The 24927-nt window shown below is 39.2% G+C and overlaps 2 protein-coding genes across 8 annotated transcripts in view; both read right to left on the reverse strand.

Annotated features, from left to right (window-relative positions):
- The window catches only part of LOC103714627 (E3 ubiquitin-protein ligase UPL3-like), a 23751-nt gene extending 10561 nt beyond the window's left edge, over positions 1-13190 (reverse strand). For all 3 annotated transcript variants that reach the window (XR_005511888.1, XR_005511887.1, XM_039126335.1), the window contains exons 1-12: positions 11900-13190; positions 10947-11057; positions 10687-10803; positions 10398-10565; positions 10166-10327; positions 5825-6073; positions 5629-5750; positions 4085-5504; positions 2528-2623; positions 691-2268; positions 358-588; positions 167-271 (exon numbers count right to left, since the gene is read on the reverse strand). Coding sequence is in view for 1 of the 3 variants with exons in the window: in XM_039126335.1 (XP_038982263.1) it covers positions 167-271; positions 358-588; positions 691-2268; positions 2528-2623; positions 4085-5504; positions 5629-5750; positions 5825-6073; positions 10166-10327; positions 10398-10565; positions 10687-10803; positions 10947-11057; positions 11900-12787 (5247 nt within the window). In the remaining 2 variants the exon portion in view is untranslated. The remainder of the gene's footprint in view (positions 1-166; positions 272-357; positions 589-690; positions 2269-2527; positions 2624-4084; positions 5505-5628; positions 5751-5824; positions 6074-10165; positions 10328-10397; positions 10566-10686; positions 10804-10946; positions 11058-11899) is intronic.
- A 2291-nt stretch (positions 13191-15481) lies between these two features.
- LOC103714628 (U11/U12 small nuclear ribonucleoprotein 25 kDa protein) lies at positions 15482-24830 on the reverse strand. 5 transcript variants are annotated; one of them, XM_039126340.1, is made up of 4 exons: positions 24197-24810; positions 23443-23539; positions 18740-18839; positions 15482-16036 (listed from the first exon to the last, which is right to left on the reverse strand). In XM_039126340.1, exons 1-4 carry the CDS (start codon positions 24411-24413, stop codon positions 15803-15805), a joined length of 648 nt encoding a protein of 215 aa, XP_038982268.1. In that variant the 5' UTR covers positions 24414-24810; the 3' UTR covers positions 15482-15802. The 5 variants fall into 5 exon arrangements, with proteins under 5 accessions (XP_038982268.1, XP_038982267.1, XP_008800172.2 ...); XM_039126339.1 differs by having other exon boundaries at positions 23443-23548; positions 24197-24780; XM_008801950.3 differs by lacking the exon at positions 15482-16036 and adding an exon at positions 16138-16524 and having other exon boundaries at positions 23443-23548; positions 24197-24762.
- Positions 24831-24927: the final 97 nt, after the last annotated feature.

Genomic DNA, 24927 nt, shown 5'->3' on the forward strand with positions numbered 1-24927 from the left:
TTTTTTAACTACCTATTATTATTTTGATAAAATTATTCTGTTTTATTAAGTGCCACATGTGCTGCCATGGGCCTTGAGCTAGTTTGTGACCTAGTGAAGAGCATGATCAAATTTACCTAAAAGAAAACAAAAAGCATGGAATTCAATGCTACAAAGGAGAAGCTACCTGATTGAACCCTGCTCTAAATGCTTCTATCTGTCGCATAATTCCTGTCTTAACAGTTGCGTCGACTACCAAGGAGATGTATTCTTCCAAGTTGTTAATATTAACCTGCAAGTGTCATCAGTAATTCAAAAATTTTGTACTAAGATGGTCATGAAGTACAGGAAAGTATTGCCAACATTTTTGTTACTTACCAGGGTGCCGTCCCCTCCTTCTTTAAGAATATAATCAGGATATCCAGGAAGTGTAAAATCTAGACATAGATCTTCAATAGGAGCACCACGGAAATGCAAGTCAGAGATTGTCTTTTGATCATCACCAGCTGTTGCCTCCAGAAATTGCTTGCGACGAACAAGGAATTGCATTTCTTGCAATATCTTCCCAAACTCAGCATCAAATGAGATAAGGTCATGCACATCAAGCCCCTACAATGAACCATGAATTGTCACACATGATACCAAAATAATCAAAAGTCACTCAAGAATTTAGAATACAAGAAAGTGTATACATTGCATGCAGTAACTTACTTGACCCAAAATGAGTTTATAAAATACAGTTGACAACGGCAGATCCAAAAGCCGCCCATCTTGTAAAGCTTTTGCCATCACTCGACCAACCAAACGGAAATACTCAACAACCTTAGAGAACTGGCTGCCATCAGAAGCAGCTGCATTAGGAGGCCAAGGGCGAGGAAACAAACCAAGTGGAGCTTGGATAAAATCTCTGCTTCTAAAAGAAAAATCAGGAACAAATTTCTTTGCTTCTGAAACATCATTATTTCCACCTTTCATCTCATATCCATCAACATCCATTGTGGAGTTATCCGATGTAGAGCTGGACCTCCATAATCCTAATCCAGCCTTTTGCAGTTCATGACTTAAGAGAGTATAGAATTCCAGTGTTGGACCCAATCCTGTGCCAACTTCACCAAAATATTCTACTTCAAGAACAGCCTTTGTACTAGAATACATATCCATAACTTTAACAGCAGAATCTAAGATACGATTTCTAGCAACACGAACTTTTTGCCGTTGCAATCTGCTAACACGGACCTCCCTTTCACTGGATGAACTATGATTATCCGCACTTTGTTGTTGCTGAAGCCGATGCAAGGCACGGGATAATCCAAAAGCTGTCGAATAGAAGTACTGCCTCCTTGTTTCAAAAGGAAACAGAAAAGGGCATGCCTTAGTCATTTGATAACACCATGAGGGGAGACTGCCACTGCACAATGCAAGAGCATCCTGAATTTGCCGAGCGAGTTTAGGGGTTAGCTTGCTATTTATAAACTCTTCAGAAGGAACCTTTGCACCAGTCCTATAGAGTTCATCCAGGCTAGAAATCTTCCCCTCAGCAAAATCGTCAGACACTGTCTGCACTCTTAAGCGAGGAGCTAGCTGACTCAGACCTTCCAATACTCGCAACAATGCCAAAATGTTATAAGTAGGATTAGACTTTTCAAGATCACAAGGGAGCTCCCCTTGCAAGATGCTATCAAGAAGTGACATTTGCTGCCACTGAGAGTCAGAAACAAATTTGGAAGAAGAAATAGACTTAGACTTTGAGGTTGAACCTCCTTGAGAAGCCCGGTCAACCTGGCTATCAGCCTTTTGATAAGTTATAGTAAATATATCACTCCAGATCCTGCTGCCATCATTAGGCAGGTCAGATCCATTGAACCTTTCATCATCTTCCTCCTCAAGCACCAGCTGGCGTTGGATAGCCTGATATATAGTCAAGTGTTTGCTGAGCTGTTTACCACCTGCTGTGAATACCAATTTATTGTAATGGTCATTTACACTACTGCCAGAGGCCAGGCTGTGACGATCTCGACCACCTCTGATACCTCTCCCACTCACAGAAGCAAGCCCAGCCATTGCAGCAGCAGCGAATGACATTGCACCACCCCTTGAACCAAAAGTACTTCCACTTCTGTATTCAGCTGGGCCTCTAACTGCGGCAGATCTATTACTAAAACCAGATGAAGGTTGTGCTAGATTGTCACCTTCTGAAGAAGCAATTATCGCATCATCAGCTGGATCTCCTAATTTGACATCGTGTACCTTGTCTGGTACACAAACAGGAAGAGAGTCATCTCTGAGGACCTGAAAGAGTTACGAATTTCAGCAACCATCATGACACAATTAAATGTGGAATAAATAAGATCAAAAGGAAATTGTGTCAAAATACAATTTCATTTAATATCTGAAAGACAGCATTCATATCTTGAAAACATAAAATCACTTTTGCATACGTTTGCCAAATAGTGGAATGATAAAGTGAATTGACAGTAAAAAGGAAAAAAAAAAAGTAGTCTCCACTTAGTTAAATTTAAAAAACAATGGATAAGGTTAACCAGATCACCTCATCATGATCATCATCTTCATCATCTAAGACATCATCTTCTTCAATCATCATAGCATCATCTATCTCAACAGGAGACATGTCCAACTCCTCATCCTGCATAGTATGAACAAGACATAAGTAATGATACGATGATGAACCAACATACATGCAATAGTGTCTCAAAAGAACAGAAACATGGTGCAACAAAATGACTGGAGGTAAGTACTGAAGATGTCCACTCCTGCATAATATTGATGTTTGTTGTTCTATAGAATATAGCTAACGCCCACATTAAACTAGCACCAATATCTGTTACAGCCATTCACGTGTGGGAATCTTACCATCACTTAAGCCAGAGTGGGAAAGGACAGTCTTTCCAATCAAACATGTCATTAACAGCCATACCACATGCCAAATTACTAATCTATTAAAAAAATTAGTCATGGCAAAATTTCTATCCTTAGTCAATCAAACTGCAAAGAGTAGACGACAGCATGGATGCCTCTATGACACCACCACAGGGTGGTACCAAACTCCAAGATTTCTGACGTGGAAACGGAATTCAGATGGCCAGAAGAATAAATATGCTAGTTATTAGAAATAAGACCAGGCTTAACCATGAGCAGTGTATAAGCATCATCATTATCAACTAGATACCAGCTTCCATATTCTTACACAGTCTGACAGAGACAGTCTTTCAGGTTGACCAAGAAATTCAAGCAGTACAAAAGGTCAAAAAAAATACAATACAACAGCATGTATATGGGCATCCAGCACACTGTTTACAAAGATGATGGCGATAATGAAAACAATGATGATGATAATGACAACACTGATGATGAAAGAAATGGTGAAAGACAACGTATACACATTACAAGCAAATCTGCAACAGCGAGTACAGCAATTATATTTCAATTTATCTGACGGAATAGTCAACCTTCTAGGCTTTCCTTTTTTGAGGGGGGGATCAATCAGACCAAAGGCTCCGCATACAATCAGCTTCCAACTAGTCCAAAAGATCCCTTCAAAACCATTATCCACAAAAAACCTGACATGAACATGATGCCTCCATTCTAGCTAACCAATCAGCACCTACGGTTCTCTTCTAATTACAATGAGAAAGCTTCCATTCGCTCGTGCCACCCAATATCCAACATATATTCCTCATTTTCAAATGTTCTGTTGGGAATGTTGGGTATTAACGAGACAAACATTGGAAGCTTTGTGCCTCACCGACAATAAATTTTGTTTGGGCTAATATTTTATGGAATTTATAACTCTAGGAATAACCAGACTACCAGTGCCAATATAGCAGTCTGAAATTATAGCCAACTGTAATATTAAAAATAGATCTTTAGAGCCACTGGCTTCAATACATGATGCTTGAATGAGGTTAGTTCATAAATTTCAAAGCACAAAAAAGAAATTGTTTTCCAGTGCATTGGATGAACCAGTACCTAGCACCAAGTTTAATAAATAACCTCAGATTCATACTATACCAAGCTAAGTACTGAGGCAAAGAAAGTGCATTATGTCAATAACTAAGAACCTCAATTTTGATAGCACAAAACAAACCTCAGAGCTAGAGTCGCTGTGTGCTGGTTTCATCTCTTTCTCTGAAGCTGCTTTTCTACGTGCGGCATTTCTTGTTTGTGGTCCTCTTGCTTCATCAGTACTAGATTTCAAAACAGCTTTACCCTTTCCTTTTAAAGAATTTGCAGAACCCTCTTGAGAGTCCTTTCTACCAATACTTCCAATTGTTACCGATGACCTAGATCTGGTTGAAGGGCGATGGCCTGTTGGAATTGATGCAGACGGTGATGATGCACCAGCCCCAGTAGCTGCAGCTCCAGAGTCGAAATTGCCTGCTGCCACCGAAAACTTTTGTCCAGACTCACTCCGCTGAACTCTTGGCCAGAGGAACTCTTCGACAGCTGCTAGACTTGCAAGTGGATCAATGAGTACAACATTTGACGAATAATCACGAAGAGATTTTTCACCTTGTGCTCGGCATAGACGTAACTTGAAGGGCTGGGATAATGCACTTAGACCTGAGGAAAGGCGTGCACTTCCACCACTATATGACCTTGATGAATGACTCAGTACAACTGGAAAGCGTTCTAAAGAAGACAAAGCATTTTGAAGCTTCTGAACTAATACCGTCATGGGATTTCCAGTCCCTTCCTTAATGTCAACAGGAAGTGCAATTGAAATAAATGATTTGTATCGTCTGAGTGCTTGCTGACGAAGCTTAGGCAGGTTAGCTTCTGAAATTTTCTCCTTTCCAAATGTTCCACATGATAAATAATTTAGCAGTGCCAAAACAACTCCGCTGCCAATGAACTCAAATGTGGATACACCATCACATTTAGTTAGTTCAGCCAGTATTTCTGCTATTATTCCATCCAATTGTTCCTCGGTACTAGCTGAGATATCAAAGGAACAAGCAAGTGTGGCCTTACATTTACCTTTAGCTTTTGTCCTGACATTTTCAACACTAGCATTCAACTTCGAGCAAAGATTTTTCAAATGAAGAAGATCATCACTAACTCCAACTTCAGTTGCCCCAGGATCTGCAAGAAAATACTTATCCTTGAAAGACTTGGCACAGGCACTGACTGAAGCACGAAGACTAGAATTTGCAGTCAGCACTTCTACTGATGTTGGACGAGAACCAGTACTTCCTGGTACAGAACCTTTTGAATCATCCAATGAGATGCTTTCTGTGTTCAAGCCACTATTACGCCGTCGATAACGCCGGGAACGTGAAGATGCCCCAGGCAAAGAATCAGCATCCTTCTCAGAGATGGATGCTTGAGCAGGAACAATATTTGACGAATCTGAGCATATCAATGCATCTACAGCGTGAACAACCCCTTCTCTCACGAACATCTTGGTAAATGTTCCAGGAAGCTTCTCCATAAGAATCTCTGCTATCTGAAGAGCAGGAATCAAGATCTGGGGATCCTTCCAAGCTAAAATACCTGCTAAGAAGCTGCACGTCAAAAGTAAAATGAAATGGTTATTAGACCATGAGCACAAAGTACTCGAGCCTTTCTCCCTCCAAGAATTTCCATGAAGATTACTACATATTGCAATATAATATAACTAAAAAGTACCTGGAAATGTTTGTTACACTAAGCAATGACTGAATCATATCAGCAGAGCTGAAATACATCAATTTCCCAATAACAGACAGACACTTATGACGAACTGGACCATTTACACTGGAACTATATACCTGCTCAACAAATAAATCAGGTGTTAAAATGTATGAAGGTAAAAGGAGATGGAGGGGGCGCTTAAACCAAGAACCTGTGTCAGAACAGGAAGGAGGTCCATTCCAAACTGCTGGAGAAGTTCAGGTTGATCATGCAATAACTTCTCATGAGAGGAAACTTCATTTTTTACTCCATTAGTCTCCTCTTGCTTGTGTGAAGAGGCAGCAGGAGGTTTCTTTGCAGCTGATCCTTTCATGAGAATATTGTAAAAAATTCGGAGAGAGATGGTTCCTTCAGGCAAAGGAGGAAGGAGCTCATCCGCAAGGTTAACAATCTCATATATCTAAATAATAGAAGTGAAATTAGTTGCATGCTCAAAACTTCATAAAGGGAAATCAGTAAGGTGTCCATATTAGTAAAATACAAAACACTGAATTTTCTCTAAATGTAATTTCTTACTGAGATCTAACAGGTCTTAAGCAATTTATAGAAGAGATTTCATGCAAATGAAACAAAGATTGATATACAATATAGCATAACCACACATTTAAAGGCGTGCAAGTAAGATAAACAAGATAGCACATCCGCACATTTAAAGGCATGCAAATAACTCGTTTATCATAACACAAACTTCCATCCCTTATCATCATTCAGTAAACAAATGAAGCAACGTGTTTTTCGTGAAGATGGAAAGCTTATAACCAACATGGTAGTGCCAAACTAAACAGTTCTAGTTCAAGGTTGCATAACCAAATAAGGAAACATAATTTAAAAGATACTTGGATACGCATCAATCAACCATGTGGGAGAATGGAAGGCACTTCATTCACAACTGAAAATTCATATCCCATCATCTACAAATTCAGTGAGTAAAACAACCACAGGAAATATTGCTGTGTCTGTATTGCTGTATGCAAGCATTGATGCATCCACTAGTTAGATGCATTTTTGCTAAGAAATGTGAGTTATGACAGATCTAAAATATAAATGAAGGATGAAGGATATAAGAGAGCTAATGACGTACCTACATTGGTGAGTCAACCTTTGCAGCAAGTATTTTACTCCTAGAGAGTAAAAGTCATCAGCTACCACAAAAAGCTTACTAGGATTCAATTCTTAATCTTAGATATATCATTGTTTGCCATACTGAACATCTAGAACAATGTCCCACGGAAGGCCCTAATAACATGAGGTTTTAGTTCTATTAGGTTAACAAAATCAAGATTTTGAACTTGAACATATAATAGTTTTATCATAGGTCCACCATAGTTTGTATTGACATCTCATTACCCAATTGTCTTTAGATAAATATGCCACAATCAGAAGAGGGGGGGGGGGGGGGTGTGCAAGAATGGAAAATCCAGAAAATCCAGTATGGGAAGATTCCATTATCTGCATCATACTTTATTGTAGGAACCATTCTAAGGAGATTGACCATAAGGCTCTCTATCTACTTTGGGTGTTTCTCGTTTCTCATTTGATATTATCTTCTAACTTCCAGACATTCTGTCCAATATCAACATGATAAAGAGACAGAGACTGTGCCTTTATATTAGCATCCCATGTTGATTTTTATTTATGATTTTCTAAACCATTAAAGAAGTCCCCTTAAAATCATCCTTAAGGACCTTCAGCCATTTGATGATAAAAGAATACAATAATCCCTAACCCATTTGCAATGAAAAGATATGCTAAGCATGGAAAATTCTCAGTGATTAGACCAGAACCATTACCAATGACCTTTTATCTCAAATCCTTCATCAAATCTTATATTCATGTTCTGACAAGTCATCGTCTCCAAGCTGACTACTTGAACATATATAAGTTGCTCTTGTATCCTAGATTTCCTCAAATATTTTAATATATAGAGAGCATCCCAATTAGTATTCTAACAATCGCCTTAACTACTAATTTACTATAAATCCTATACATTTTGCATCCAAAAAGATTCACCTTAATATTAATATGTTATAAGCTCTTTACACCCAAAATCAGCAATTACGAATAAGATCCTTAGAAGTACGATTAGAAAAAAGAAAAACCTTCGATAATGCATTGAGTGCTGTATTCATGTCTATAATTCTTCTAACATAAACATGCTATATTGAGTGTAATATTCATGTCTATAATTCTTCTCGCACTTGAACAAACCTTTATTCTCTCATGAAAGATTTCACTGATGGATGAGAATTGATAAACTTCTCTTTTATCTAAAATGTACTACTTAATACACACACACATACATAAACACACATAAATATAACAGAAAAGCCAAACTTGCAACCCAAAGTGAGAATATGTGAGCAAACATTAATTTCTTTTTTAATCAAGGTTCGTTATACCGACCATACCGACGTACAGGTGGGCACCGGTACGGTACCAGTATCATACCGAACCGAGTCGGGGACAGCGCGCGCGAGAGCACGCGGCCCACAACGCGAGGCCCAGCGAGCGCGAAATGCATTTCCGCATGTTTCTCTCGTTTTTTACTTAAAACCGCAGACCGCAAACGCATTTTCCCGCGTCATTTCCCACACGGGATTTCCTTCCTTCTTTCCGAGCCTTCTCGTTTCTTCTCCTCTCTCCTCCGCTCTTCTCTCCGAGCAAGCCCCGACAATAATTCTCTCTCATCCACTCTTCTCCCGCAAGCAAGCCCCGACGAGGCCCGGTACCGGTAAGTCTCCTCTTTCTCTTCTTCTTCCCCTTCTTCTTCTTCTCCTCTTTCTCTTCTTTCTTCCTCTTCTTTCCCGTTCTTCTTCTTCCTCTTCTTTCTTCTTCCCCGATCGATTCCGACCTAGGAGGGGTCGGAAACGATTTTATATGCCGGACTGGTGCCGACTACGATTTTATATGCCGGACCGGTGCCTGTCGGCACCGGTCGGTTCAGCATACCTTGGTTTCAATATGGAAAGGTAAACAAAGGTTTTTGTGATTGCATTTGACCACTCTATATCAATCATCAAATGTATCAACCTTGTTCCCTTGCTTCCTCTCCTGGAGAAGGCATAAAAGTTCTCTTTTGGTCCAAATTTAAACTATATCTATGAATCCAACAACATGTTTACTTGGCAAACGCTGAACTAATTTAACAGCATAAAAAACAGTTGAACCTCTAACACAAGTCAGGATCTATATTTCAGCATCTTCTCCTATGCAATAAATGCATTTTTGATAAGTTCTGAAAAGGGTTTCAAATAAGAGAGATCAGGAGGATGAATAGCAAGTTAAATGGAACGCCTATGATCGGGCAGGAGCACAGGCAGATTACTATTAAAAAAAAGAATTAATTAAAATTCACATATATATATAAACTATAACAGAGAAACTAATTTATATCCATAAATCAAAAATAAGTCAACAAAAAGATAAATAAAAAGGCTTCCAAATTTATTCAAGGCCTAATTCAATGTAACATGACATGTTATTAGCAAATTTATAATTTATCCGTGCAGATTATATGATAGTATTTGTCACTCAAAAAAACATGATCTAAGTTGATGCAACAAGCAATACTGTCAAATCTTGAATAATTAAAACAAACCAGGAACCTGAGAACTAAATAAGAACTATTTAAAACATGTAACTTGCAGGCCATAACCAAACAATGGGATCAAGGAGGCATCAGAAGTGAAACAAAGAGGGGAAAGCATGGTGTGACTCCACCTGCCTAGCATTCCTAATCTCCTGACAGAACCACCTAACACTTGATGCACCACAAAAGATAGCCAGAACACGACACACCTGAGTTGCCCACACTTACGCAAGTTGCTTTCATGCCTGATTGGCAGCCAGCCTAGACACAACGGCCACTAAAGCAATCAGATACTAGGCGAGGCTAGTAGTGGACCATTTAAATTTATTCTGAGCTTCATTTTCAAGCAAGAACATATGAGTTTGCTCCTAACTGTTTTCATCTGTCAGAAGGAAGGCATCCAATGAAGTGAAGCTAGACTTGTGGAGGAAATACTCTTGCATGACACCTGAGTCAATCACAATCCTATTGCACAAGATTGAAAAATAATTCAATAATAAGGTGTTAAAGAGAAATGCCTCATTGAGCCTTGTGCACTTTATTAATGGCATCAAATGATATCACTTCTTCTAATGCCCAGCAGAATACCAGAACAGGTGGACCATCTACCAGGAAATGGTTGGAAAGCATGATGTGGCTCGCCAAATAGTTAGCCTTATTAAAATAATGCATTCATCACCATTATTTTACTTCAAATATATTAATCACCATTGTTTTAATATCTCTCTATTTATCGCCATTATTTTACTTAAAATAGTATAGCAATCACCATTATTTTAATATCCATCACAATTATTTCACATAAAACATACTAGTACTCTAAATAGAACGTACCATGGTACTCTAAAGAAACCAGCCAGTTGACCCAGAAAACATACCAAAAGCACAAAACACATAAGATACCTGTTCTGCGGGCCTTGTTAAAGCAGGAAAAACAGAAACGCCAGCAACTAGACCAGAACAAGAAAGAATATCTTTAAGCGTGCCACTGATTCCAAGAAGGAGAAGAGTTTTGGCTCCTAATGGGGATCCACTTGCGCATGTTGAGAGAAGGCGAATCAAACCCTGAAATAAATATGTCAAAATTGGATTGAGCAAGGAGTCTACATTAGTCACAGTCTCTTAATGCTCATACCGTGTATGTTGATGTGCTCAGAGAAGCCTGTCCTCCTGAATTACTAACAGATATAAGTCCAGCAGCTTGCGCAACCAAGCCATGATTACATAACTCATCCAATTTCTCAGGAGATGAGGCAAATGCTTCTGCAATACGTGTCAAGCAAACAGAGGCATGTTCTAACACCTGCCATAAAAACTAACAGTGAGTAAAAGACAAACAAAAAAATATTTTACTGTTAAAATTTGAACAATGGTCAAGCCAGAAATGGATAATCCAATCACAGGCTACATAGCATCTGATTTACCTTAGAATCATGATAGTTAAGAAGGTTTGTGAGCAAAGGAACTGCTTCCATTACAAAGTCAGCTGCATCTGATGGAAGTTTCTTACACATATTTGCGGCTGTGGACAATGCTACCCTCTGAAAAAATTGACAACTAACATGAAGACAATAGGGAAAAAAGAGGGCCAAAAAAAGGAGGAAAAGGAAATGTTGCCTTAAAAAAGTAAAACAAACAACCAATAATCATTAAAGAAAAAAAATCAAAAAGAATGTATACTTACCTGGACCCCTGTCGAGAAGAAGTCAAGGTAAGACAACACTGCCATAAGTGCCCCAGCACGCAAACAAGCAGTTGGATGCTCTTGTGATATCTTCTTGAGAGCTTGTAGAGACTGAAAGATACGTAAGCGAATAATCAGATTCAGATTGGTAGATGAAACAAATAATGAAAATAAAGATTGGCAGATGAAATCCAAGTAGCATGGAGGGCTTGTATAGCACAGAGGGGTTGTACCAATATATTTACTCATGCAGTGCTTGCTAACTGGTGAAAAGAGGAAATAGATGTCATGCATACATATCATATGAAGAATTTGATATCCAAGAAATGATTTAAAAATTTTCTTCCAGCCACCATACCAACACCATATTAAAACTCACCTACCTGGAAAATATGAAGCCTAAATAACATAAAGCTTCCTACATATCCCAGTCACTGAACTTCCTACAGAACTCAATGCCCAAACTGCTAGTCATGTACACTACACTGAGTCTAGCAGGCAAATAACTTTATAAACCCAGAAATAAGCTTATTTTAAGTCCAGTTAGAGATTCTGATAAGGGGTCTGTAAGTGGACAGCAGCAGTTGACATGGGAAAAGCAGAAAGGTGGACTGTGCTACGGCTGATTGTACCCGTCCAGAAGATAGCACAGTCATGTCACAGTCATGTTTGGAAGTGTCAGTTCTAGAACATGATCACATTTGAACCAATATATGAACCAATATATCACAATATAAATTCAGAGGTCCTAAGCAAAAAGAAGATAAGTGGATAGCACAGTCACGGCACTGCCCTTGTTTGGTTGTGTCCTAACACATGAAAGCTTTCAACCCAATCAATCAACGTATAAAGCCTGAGGTCTCGAGCATTGGATTTACAGTTCAGAGAACATACGACACCGAGGTATGGAAAGCAAATATGAACCAAGTATAGGAGAAAAAGAAAAAGCATACCTGTTCTGCCAGGTCCATGTATTCAATCGTGAGAAGGCGAGCACAGAAACACGGCACAGCACCATAATGCACCACCGCGGAACAAGAAGACGGCAAGACGTCACAGAGATGGGTGAGTGCCCTCGCCGCAAGCAGCATGATGTCAGGGTTGCTCTCATGGTTGAGCAGGCCCACAAGGACGGGCACAAACGAGTCCACCGAGAACGACCCCAGCGAGTCCTCGGTCCCGATCGACAGCATATCACAGAGCTGGGTCAGCGCCTCCACCTGCCGCCCTTCCTCGCCATCAGATCTCAGCCCTGAAAGGATCTTCTTGAGCCGCCCGCTCTGGTGCGAGGAAGAAGAGGCCGACACAGCCGAGGACGGCAACAGATCGTCGAGACCAGCCCCCAGCTTGCGGAGAAGCCCCTGGAGGGCGCTGCTGGCCGACGTTAGATTCTGGTGGAGGATGCCGACGCCACCCTCGCTATCGTTGTCATCATCAGCTCCCCCGCCATCGAAGCTCAACCCTAAGATCCGTTCTACATCCCTATCCCTATCCCTAGCTCTGGAAGCCTCCGGCTCTCTCTCCTTCCCCTTGTCCGAGGACTCCCGGTCGCGCTCCGCCGGGGGGTGGTGGTTCTTGCCGGAGCTGCTGCGGCGGCGGCCGGCGGAGTCGCTGGCGGAGGAGTCCATGGGGGAAGGGGCGGCAGCGGCGGCAGACGTACGGTTGTGGGCGCGGCGGGAGCGGGTGGAGGTTGCCGGAGGGAGGGCGGGGGGAGTGGTGGAGACGGAAGCGGAGGCAGAGGCGGCGGAGGTGCGGGAGCGCTTAGAGGCACGGGTGGTGGGGGCCTGAGAAGAGGGCGCTGATGAGGAGGCCTCCGCCCGCTTCCGGCTCCGCGTTTCCATACAAAGACACAGACCCCTCCTCGCCCTAGGCGGCGGCGGGGCGGCGATCAGGCCTCGGCCCCGGGCATCTCCGATCGATCGGCAGGCAAAAACCCTAGCTTTATGTCGACTAGTGGATCAAGAAATCAAGAAAGCAGGGTTGATGGAAAGCGTGCAAGGTCTCGGTTCGATTGTCCTAGGGCTTTCGAATTGGGGAAGGGAGGGCGATTGGAGTTCTTGGAATTGGGGGAGGATGGATTTGTTGAGAGGAGGGGGATGATCGGGAGGATCTTTAATTGAGATACGGTGGAGGATTTGATGATTAACGGGAGGAGATGCAGAATGGGGAAGATCGGGGGTCTCGTGGCGGTGGGGGTGAGTGTGGAGGATTCCGCTCAAGAAGAGGGAGTGCCTTCCGGGCAGAGCATCACCTTGGGTGCTTATTATACCCCTCTCTCTCTCTCTCTTTCTCTCTCTCTCGCTCTCGCTCTCTCTCGCTGGGCCTGGGCCTGGGCCTGGGCCTCCTACAAGCTGGAGTCGGCGGTTGCTGTCAGCCAGCCTTGGATTTGGGTCAGTCGTTGCCTTGACGTTCTCTTCTGTGGCTGGATTTTATTGACTGCGTTGGGGTCAGGTTACGCCTGCGCGCGTGGATCTTGATATGAACTATTTCGGATATTGGGCGAAAAGAAAACCTTCATTTTCCAAAGCACCCAACCAAGCCTCAGGTTGATTTCAAGCCTCATCAAGCTCGTGGCTCCAAGATTAACTTGACGGCAAGGAAACCCTATGGTTCCTTTCTCTAGTTTTTGCATTTCTTTAGGTTATCTTTTTTATCTAGACACCACCGGTCTTTTACTTTATCGAGATCGATTTTGATGGCAATGTTTTGCGAAAAAAGCTTACGGTGTAGCTGGTTTTACCATCATAAGTTATTGCCACTCTTTTTTTGCCACATATAACACTCAGGGCTCGTTTGGTTCGCGGAAAACATTTTTCCTCCTAAGAATATGATTCCTGGGAAACAAATTTACAGAAAGAGGATGCTTAGGAAAATACTTTTGACATGTTTGATTGACTATGGAAAAGTGATAAATTTCCAAAGTGCTTATGTTTGGTTGGCCATCTACTTTCCTAGGAAAGTTATGCATAATTTTTATTATGCCCTTAATAAAAATTAGATCTTTAATGCCTCTTTAATGCTTCTTTAATACTGAAGGGGTTTTTTGGGATAAAGTAAAAATAGAGTGATTTCCGCCTCATGGGAAAGTAACTTTTCCATATTTCTCATGACAAAGACTTTTCCATAAAATGTGGGAATCATATTTTTATGGGAATACAACTTTTCCGTCTCTCTCCTTTGTAAACTCCAACCAGACAAGTGGCATCTCATTACTTTTCCGTTGACCATACTTTGCCTCCTTCTTTTTCCGCGAACCAAACGAGCCCTCAGATATATAACTATTCCAATGGCTAACTACATGGAGTATGAGAAGGGATGATCTTTGCTATGAAGTTCATGGCGACATCCCACATTATGCTAGACGGGGATTTTAGAATGATGATTGAGTGGTGGTCAAATGGATGATGGCTATCGTAGACTCTTTTGAGGTGGCACATATCTTTACAAAAGCAAACCATGCATCTGTTTAAGTGGCAACTTATATAGCTAATCTCACTGAGATAACTGTGGGATTCAGCTTTTGTTGCTCCTCCTTGGCCCCGTCTCTTGTGGATGTATTTATACAAGGAACGCATAATATATCCGGCAAATTAACAAAATTTTGAAATTATACAAAAGTATCGGTGGAAAATTTTCAATCATGTTCTCGAGATTCCCATCTATAATAATCATATCATTCTGCATCTAATTGCCGGTTGGAAGAGGCTTACATGGAATCAATCTTTTTAACTAATTTGTTCTACTTCTACCCACCAAATATCAGATAAAACAACCAATTTAACTAATTTATTCCAAGATCAAAATAAATAATTTAATCCGAGTAAACTATTCAACGTTGCAAAGTTAGGTACTTAAAAGGGTTAAGTATAAGCTAACCTGAAGATTAATGAATGCTGCTACTAACGGATTTGCTAAATATTCACTTATCGAGGAATAGAACACCCCAGTAGATGACCGTTAGTTTTAGTCAAGTAAATGTTGAAAATTTTAGCCCAAAAGGCACATATTTCAGTAGAGATTAAAAACCTTAATAAACTAGGATCAAGTGATCGAAGATTTCAGGACATATTATACAGATCTCTATATGGAAGAAAACTGCCCAAAAGAGAGGTCCTCCGCTGGATCGCTAGTAGCAAGCAGAAAACAGAAGCTACGTTAGGCAGCCCAAGAATAGTAAAAACATCTCACATAAAAAGATAAGAACGACACTGTTATTGGCGATATCTAAAATGCCCAAAAGCACGAGGTTTAAACCCCAACCAAGGAATAGTAGCCTCCATGCAGAGGGCAATAGTTCCAGGTTAGGAAATGTTGCAACACTAACACTAAAATGCAATCGATGCAAAGGCTAACCCAACTCATTCCTGTCAGCGCTGTAGAGTAGCCCCACTTGTGCCAAAAAATTTCGAGGCTGCATTAAACTCTATACAGCATATTAATCATATTACCAAACTAGAAGTGTTGAAAATCTTGTCAAGAATATCTTGCGAACTACTCAAGCAAGGTTTCTCATGATTCAGCAATCGGGCAAAGCCTTTTTCAGTTCAATTGTGCCACTTTAACATCTAAATAAAATAATTCAACAACATGAGCATGTGAAAGCTCTTGGTAGCAAATGGTACATTTTGACATAAGCCCCTGACGGCATCAGGTCATGGCCCATAAACAAGGTTCCAAACGTTATCATTTTTCTATTAGTCAATGAATCTGAGTGCAAGCAGAAAATGAAAATCACAGCTGGAGATCGTCACACTCCAAATCTTAACATAGTTGGGGCAGAGCTTCGAGCAGCTTGGAAGGATACATCATATGTGAGGCGGATGCTCGATGCCGAGCAGGTGTACATCGAGGAAGACTCATCGATGGTGATCGAGTGAATACGGGGTGCGAACAAGTATGGTGATGGTCATCCCCTTATTCGTGAGACACGCAGGCTCGTGGTAGAGCTGGGCGAGTACCAAGTAGTAATGCTTTTCATAAGGCGAACATGGCTGCAGACTAGGTCGTCTCCTATATTGCACAACATTCCAAGGAGTTCTTGTGGACGCCCACAGTAGAGCTCCCGCCCCCATTATACTCTTTACTTTCTTCTGACTTGGCAGAATGTACTCACATTAGAGCTATATGAATTGCCGTTTTCCAACACAAAAAAAAAGAGCAGAAAATGAAAATCCTGCTCAAGCAACAAAAATCATGAAATGATTATAATCCTATTAATTTCTGGCAGCGGGAACATGTGAGGACTCCTGCGAGTGTTTGTTTAATCTCGCATTGGCTATATACTCGGTTTGATATTGGATACTTAAAAACTTAAATACTGGATTGTTACAGAAAAACAGATCCATACCAGGAAAAGAAAGAATGATAACAAAGATATAAATGTACTTGTGGGTGCACAAAGGAATGCAGGAGTTATATAGACATCCATCAAAAAGCTTTATAAACATGAGAACCACCCTCAGGAGAGAGAGATGCTTGCAGCTCAATACATAAGTCATGAACATCTGAAAAAGCGATGTTTTCTTCTCTTAGAATGTTTCCGAGATTCTCTAGACATGATGCATGGGGAAAAAAGGACCTGCATCCAAAGAAGAGAGAGAAAACTTATGGATAATGGGAATTTTTTAAATGGTAAACTGATCATCCTTTAACAGCCTAAAATGAAGCCATGATACGGGAGTGCTCAGATGAGAGAATTTCATGTCCGCACTTATGGAACCAAGGTAGTCTATGCAAGTTCAATAGCATGACTGCCTCTAAGAATTCCATAATCAAATGATAAGATATTTTCCAAAAAAAATCTGGATGTTTTTTTCTGTACTTTGTGACCCATCCATTATTCTTCCACATTACCAAAGCTACATCTGTAATATCAAAAAGTCATAAGACTATTTCAGAAATTTGGCAGTGGGAAACTTGAAGAACAGAATCTATACTTAACCTTATTGTTATAGTCGGCATGCATAGTAACATAATTGTTTGGTTCAATGATGTGCGCAAAAATGCAGGTTTTTCAGTTTTGCTTGGAAAAAAAATTGGAGAGAAGCCAGATAGATAGAACATGTTTCTCCTTTGCTTAAGCCAAGTCATAATCCTCCTCTTTTGGGAGTCCTGGAGGTCAACTTTGTGGATAACTATTTAATAGATGTGAGTTCAAAATTTAATGGAGTGCTCTCTGTTCAAAAAAACAAAATTGTCCAATAGCGGTTACTGGCCCATTACAATCTGTACATATCAAATGAAGCAAAAGCAGTACACCTTGTCAAATTCTTGTGAAAGAGATTGCAAATTGCTTCTGCTACCTCCATTTGTGAGTGGGGGTTTTTTATTGACACATCAACAGCCAGGGAAGGACCAACAGAATTTTGATCCTATCTCCAATGAGGCACAGGGTACACAAGAGAGGCACTCACAGAAATGGCAGAATCCTCTCTTTGTAGAGGCACAATTGAAGTAAATGCCCATATACAAAAATTCCTTGCCTTAGTTTTTTTTTAATGAAGAAATTCCGTGCCTTTGTTGTTTTTTTTTGTTTTTCATAAGGAGTCACTACCTTATTAGAAATGGCGAACATTTGGAGTACACAATCCACACATGACCTGGATAGTTCTCTTAATGTTTCAACCTGGTTTGGGACCTATACCACCAAACTTGGAGAATTTTCATCCAATATAAGTTTAGATGCTTGACCTAGTAATAAGTTATTCAACCATTGACCCTTTTTGAAAAACAAGGACTTTTAGTGAGCAGCAATTCATAAATATTTGCAAGTTGCATCACTACCCCCCCGGCGGGGGGAAAAAAACAGAGAACGTGAGAAGTCCTGGGTCTATTATCTGGTTATACAAGTTGTAGATCTCAAATGAATTAGAAGCAAAACCTCTTTCCAGATGTGATGTAAAAACTAATGAATTGCTTCTGATGCTTTCCATTTTGCACAGGACACATATAACGGTATATCTAGGTCCAAGGACAGAAAATATGGAATTTTGCTCCTATCTCCATTTAGACATGCTGCAAGAGTGGCACAGACTGCAGAATCCTTTCTTCATGGAGTAGTTGAAATATTTGTCCAAACATTTTTTTTTCTTCAGTTTGAATCTGAATATACTTAAGGCCAATAGGGTCAAGTTTTACTCGGGTCGTACAGAGCTAGATCCCAAGCTCAAATTGGTCTTTTAGCACCAACAACAGATCAGCAGCAGTCATCTCTACAAGTAAATTATTTTAAACGCCCCAACTGTTTTTACAGCACAAATGTGGGCATGGCATGCACATCTTAAGAAAAGGCACATCCAGGATCTCTGAAAACCGGATCAAGAAATCACATGATTTCCAAGACAATCAAAGAAATGATTGCTCCCTCTCGGATTTCAAGCAATCACATGATTTCAAGCAGCGAGTGGTTCAGTATAGCATTCCATGTTCAAAAATTGGAACAATTCATGCAGTTTGGATCAATTGAAATCTGATGGCTAGGATTTGGCTAGCGCCATATCCAACCATTAGGATTGCAGACCCAACACATCAATTAACATAGCACATTGAAAATAACAATCAGAGGGAAAAAAAACAGAAAAAGACAAATTAACAAAGAAGGGCAATATCAAAAAGTAAAAATGATCTTGTTTGGAAACATGAAATATATATAACTGAAGAATTTGCTGTTAATTTATTTGCTGCTGGCTAGCTAAACAACTTGTCATACCAAACAGTGAATATATAGGCATTATAAACAAGTCGTATGTTAGGAGAAAGAAAGAAGCATTTCGATGCATGTAAATGATAGTCACCTTTGAATTGTTATGTATTCCATAGTCACGAAGTGGAGAATTGTCATCAATGAGCCTCTCATTCTGGTGAACCAAACAAAAGTTAGCCCAGATATGCCTCCTGTAAAGTACATAGCCCAAGTTCAGACCCAAAATCGGGATAGAAAAAGAGAAACTAATACTCCAAAGTAAGATAAGGACTAATATGAACAAGAATGGTTTGGAAATCTTACCAGCAATCTTCGAGTTGTGGGCCTGGACATGTTTAACAAGTAACACAAGGGCAAGATGAACAGACTACAAAAGATAGTTTCAAGAAATAACATAAATTTCTGATTGTTTATGCTCGTAAGGGTTCATGACATTTAGTGATGTGCTTTTACATTAGAAGTTAGGGAAGATTGAGAAATACCAATTCTATACTTTTACTCATAGCAAAACAACAGGTGACTGCACAAGAAGAAGAGATATGGCCTGACCTTCAAGTCCTAAATTATTCAGCTTCAACACTAAGACCACCAGCCTTAGAGGAAACAAGCTTGGTCTTAATTACAATGGCCATGCCAAGACTAGAAAAAGAAGAGACCAAATAATTACTAAAACTAGGAGCAAAGAGCCACCATTTGGATCAAGAGAAAGTTCAGTTCTATAACATCACAGTCTTAAATATTAACATCCCCTTCTAGAGTCTCTTTAAGCGATCTTATTTGGGCATGGGAAAAATTATTCTGGCACTTTTTAGTTCATTTATTTAGTGTCTAAAAGGCAATTGTAAAACATGAGTGGTTAATAGGATAAATTAAAGAAATAATTTTTTTCTGTTTATTTGATGAACTATATAGTATATAATGACAATTTCTTAGTAACTTCAAAAATTTTGGTAACTCGTCAAAAAAACATGATAAAAAGTGTGAGGCAAGATGCAACTCTACCAAATGAAATAATCAATACAAATTGGAAATGAATGACACACAAATAGCGCAAAATGTAGCTTTTAAGTTGTAATTGAGGTAAGATCATTAAGCATCAAGGAGACTGCAGGGCTAGACTAGCTTAATACTGGACCTATCCTAAAAGATAGTCCATACCTGATAAACCCAACAAACCTACAAAAAACTCGAGCTTACTTAGGAAGTTGCTTGAGTACTTATGCATTTTGTGCAATCTAGGTAACTGGACCATAAGCAGCATGACTAAGGGCCTACATTTATGCGGGCAGTCACTTTTTATGTCACCGCGATATATAAATTGCTGGGCAATGCTAACAATAAATTACATTCTTTAGAACCATATTTAATATGATTCACTTGAACAAACTTCAGTATTAGCAAAGGTTACCATATAACTTACTATCTCTCATCTACGGCTTTTGAACAAGAGGAGCTTAGTGGTTCTTTCAAGGAAACACTACAAGCACGTAGTATAATCATCAAAATACCAAATTTCCCTTTAGTAGATCATAGGTGAAAATATCATTTTTAAGCACCAACTTCGAGAATCATGGAGTCTAGAAGAGAATCCTTTTCCCAAAAGACTTTAACATATGACTTATTATTCCCTTCTCATGTTAGCCAATAAGACATACAGAGACTTATAAAGAAAATGATTCAATGTGATCCCATTTCAAATGTCTTAAATCAACCTTTTCAAATCAATTGCAATTTGTTTGTAGTTCTTTAAAAGTTTTTCTTAGCTTAAATAAATAGAAATGTTCATACCTCCCTCCATATTAACAGAATTTTTGCCTTTTTTCCACCTTCTAAACAATGGCTACCTAGGTAGTAGGTATGTCTTCAGTTGAAAGACATCCATCATACAAATAAATTGTTAGTGTATTTTCTTGACTTCTCAGTTATATGTTATCTAAACAATATTGATTTTAAGAATACCTTTTGCAAACAACTATTACGGACTAGCATTGTCTTGGTTGTATATTGCTTTTGATATACTAATCATGATTCTGTAACTTATATAGCAAATTCCTGGAATAAGTATAGTTCGTGTCTAAAACAATCAAAATCCAAGCCTCAGCCTCCTCTAATCTTCACAAATGCGAACTATTTTTGCTAGACTAGGTGAGTTATCTTATTCTTGGAAAGTAGAACTTCTCCCATCCCACAGAAATATCCTTTTGTTCTTCAATCTCACAACCATAAGCATGAAAATAATTAACAACTCAACATCAAGTATTTGAAGAAACTAATCCATAATAAGAACTGTATTCATGGCTCTTTGCATATAATTTGTGCCTCAAAAATGAATTCGATACACAGAAGCACATCCTGGTTTCTTCTATATTCATCGAGAGAAACCATGGAGATATGCCCCAATTGCACAAGTTTTAACTTTTTTTTTTAAGATTGGTCTTTCTTGAATCAACAAGATTTTTAATTTTTATGGAAGGCTCCTCCCTTCTCCAAAATTACCTTGGGAAGGAATATGACACTGATTTGTAAAGAACTGACTCCAAGTTGAAAGACAATCATAATTTTTTCCAAACTTGATTGGACCATACCATGATCCACAAAGCCAAACACATATTTGGGGTAACTTGTGTAGGTTACTGTTGACTGTTAAGGTTCAAGGGTAGTCCATAATCTACAACAATCTCAAGCAAAAACAAAGAACTAGAATTAAGGTTCAAGGTGTCTCTATTCTATTATGAAAATGATCAAGGTGGAGATTTTTTTTTAAAGAAAAGGCTATCTATAAGCTATATTATATAAAATGAACTTTGATTATATTTTGGCTTGATTGAAAGATGAACTTTGGTTCCACCCCACCACAATTAAAAGTTGTTTTTCATTTCAAACATTCCATAATAGTATTTTAATAATCACTGCATCATTTTTCTCTTGTTTACTTTTTAAGTATTTATTTTTCCTCTCTGTTATTATATTTGCAAAAACTCTCCAGAATGTATATTGGGAATCTCAGCCATGCTGATTATAAAAAAATAATCAGACAATTGATGAAAAAGATAAGGTTCAAGGTGACGAACTGACCCATGGTTTTTGTTAGTCTAAAACAGGGAATAAAAAACGAGAGTAATATAACAAACTATATTGAGACGGCAAAGCAAGGTTAGGATGGATAGGAATGAAGGTATCAAATTGAAAAATCCTGTCCAACCATCTGTGTGCCTGCATGATTATTTTTCCTTGTCACTTCTCACTTGGCTTACAGTTTGCTTGGTTGCCTGGTTACTCGTTGTCCTAGACTAGGCGGGAGTTGCCAAGTAGGGAATGCAAAACAAGAGACAAATGGGAGAAATTGGTGAAGGATCTTGCTCTCCCAAAACTGAGCTTTTCAGGATTCCACCTAAATAGGTGACTTCTGGTACTACTGTAATACGAGATTGTGAACTTCCACGATACCATAAACCTCTTCTCTTCACACCTTCCCACTCAGGCAGGAGATCACACATTAGTGGGCCATCCAAATGTCCCTTAACAAATGTTGGATGCTGACATCAAAAGTTATTCCCCTTATTTTTTTAATGGTGAAGCTGCTCGTCTTCAAGTCAGCAGTTCATAGATTCCTTCATTTTTGTCTGTAGGACTTGTTTAAAGAATTTGAAGTGGTCATAGATGTAAATCAAGATACCACCATATTATAAATATATTAAGTGCCAATATTGAGACTACAATCGAGTTTTTTTTTGGACTTCAGTCAATCTTGAAAAGGAGATGTTATTCTCAATCGATGGACAACATCCGTGATACCTCAACACTAGGATATGGATCATCTAGTCCTCCAAATAAAAATTGTTTGAATAGTAGTTACAAATAAATATATCAAAGGGAGCAAGATTTTGATGGAAGGATATACACATGAATAACCTTCTATTGACTAATAATAGAAAGACGAAGTATATCATGTATAGACATGTTTTCTAAAGGGTCAATCAAACCAAGAAACGAAAAGTGATTAATAACTAACTGAAATGAGCAAAGAATTTGTACATAACAACTGGAAAGAAGGATTTGATGAAATGTTGGTGTTATGAGGGACAAGACTAAGGTAGCAATATGGTTTTGAGGACTTATTAAAATGGCTACCGACAAATAGTACATGGCAATGCTTCGTTACTTGTAAACATCATGTATGAATAACAAAGAATCAAATCTTTTTTTAATATCTATGATATTTTGTCTATGAGTAAATTACAAAAACCCTCTCTGAAGTTCACATTTATTATATTTACACCCAATAGTTTGTAAAATCTACTTAACGGTGTTAGTGAAACAGTTTACCTCATGTGAAAAATCGAAATTGCTCTTGGGTGGGGAGGAAGATGCACATGTTTTCTTATATCCTTGATTGGTTGTTATGCCACTTAAGGTTATTTTGGTCATTTTTGAAATTTTTTTGATATGGTCTTTGGGTCCCATTAAAGATTAATAGTTTGACTAATGTTCTATTAAGTTATAGGTAAAGTGTTGGAGAAAAATGAAAATCAAGCGTGAGTTTTTTTAAACTATTGAGTGTAAGTGTAATTTACCCCCGGTCTCAACGGGGGTTTTGCAATCTACTCTTTCTCTATTGAATAAGCAATATATAACAGCCAGAAAAGTTTTCGGAAAAATAAAGTACATTATGAACAGGTGAATTCAGATCACTCTTGCATGCAAATGCAAATATTTGCACAACTTGAGTGAAATATTATACAGGAACTGCTGACTATGTAGATACGTAACGACAGATTACAAACCAATACATACCATGAGATGTGGCGGTGTCCCATCTCTGCTTGCTCTATCTCATTTATTTTCTTCCTGATTGCCCATTTCAAGTCCTTCACCGTAGCAGAATTCAGTACTGCCACATCTTCAAAAGAAAGAAAAGATGAATTACATACAACACATCTCAGTCAGTTAATTATGTTCAAAATGGTTTGTTATTTGTTAAAATGTTATGACAGAAAACCGAACATAAGATGACACGCCAAATTAATAGTTCTATGAGTTAAATTGAGGATTAGTTAACAATACTGTACTAATCAGACTTTGAAAACTAGTTCGCTAAATGACCAGATAATTGGTCAACGTATAATAGAATGTGTCTGAGAATAACCGCCACATCATGCAGGGAGTAGATAATCCACAACCGTGGATAACACTGAACCATGAAATGGGCATGATTATTGAGAGCCTGAAAAAAAAATACTGTTCAAGACATCACATGCCCATCAAAATATTGCACACTGTTGGAAAAAAGAAATAGTCTAACAAATACGAATAATCAACATCCAAAATACTAATTAGATGTATACATCATATTCTAACATCCAGAAGCTTGCTTTAATTACTAAATCCGTTTCCATCAGTCAGTCACAAATCAAGGACTACTCTAGAAATAATTTATGAATAAAAGAACAATGCTAACGATCAGAAGGCACTATGAAGCGTAGGTGAAGATAAACTTAAAATTTGAGATTCATAATGTCGGATGGTTTCTGAATTTAAGACAGCATACCGAAGGAGGTATCATCCATCCTAACAACGGATATTTTCATCGCGCTGCCTAACTCCAAATTGATCAAGGTGTCGACATCTGCCAAGATCGGCTTCTTTGGAACATCAGACAATATGGGATCGTCAAGGAGAGCGGAGAGCATTGACTGCAGCCGGGCCTTCTTGGCAGTGCTGGTGTTGTAACCAACAACATCCTCATTTCTGGACCCTGAATCCATCTCTTTGGTAAGTGATGGTTTGATTATATCAATTCATAGACAGCGAACCGGAAAGGCCGATGAAAAGAGTCCAGTGAAAGCCAAAGGAACGGACACGAGGATCAAGAAATCAAGAGAACCGGACTGATCGAAAGAGTGCAAGGTCTCGGAGTGATCGATCTAGGGTTTTTTGAACTGGGGAGGGGATGGCGATCGAAGTCCTTGGAATTGGGAGAGGACAGCGATTTGTTGAGAGGATGGGTGTGATTGGGTGGATTTGAATGAGATACGGTGTAGGGTTTGGTGCTTAGTTGTAGGAGATGGGCAATGGGGAGGATTGTAGGGTCTCGTGGCGGTTTCCAATCAAGAGGGGGGGGTTGGGGGGGGGATGGGGCTGTAGAGCTGAGGACGGTTTCGGCTGGTATTGTTCTGCCGGCCAATCTTGTGCTTCAGGGTGACTCAGCCACGATAATTGGATCTAAAGATATTAATAGTATGGTGGGTGCCACTTTTGCTTCGAAATAGTTAGATTATG

The sequence above is a fragment of the Phoenix dactylifera genome, chromosome 5 (genome assembly GCF_009389715.1).
Source record: "Phoenix dactylifera cultivar Barhee BC4 chromosome 5, palm_55x_up_171113_PBpolish2nd_filt_p, whole genome shotgun sequence".
Taxonomy (NCBI): Eukaryota; Viridiplantae; Streptophyta; class Magnoliopsida; order Arecales; family Arecaceae; genus Phoenix; species Phoenix dactylifera.

Excerpts from the sequence above, each read along its gene's own strand:
- LOC103714628 (XM_039126339.1), bottom strand. The coding sequence starts at position 24,413 with ATGGATTCAGGGTCCAGAAATGAGGATGTTGTTGGTTACAACACCAGC. Across the intron at positions 18,840-23,442 it reads GGACACCGCCACATCTCATG|GAGGCATATCTGGGCTAACT; the intron begins GTATGTATTGGT and ends TGTACTTTACAG. Across the intron at positions 16,037-18,739 it reads GAATACATAACAATTCAAAG|AAGAAAGTAAAGAGTATAAT; the intron begins GTGACTATCATT and ends CTGCCAAGTCAG.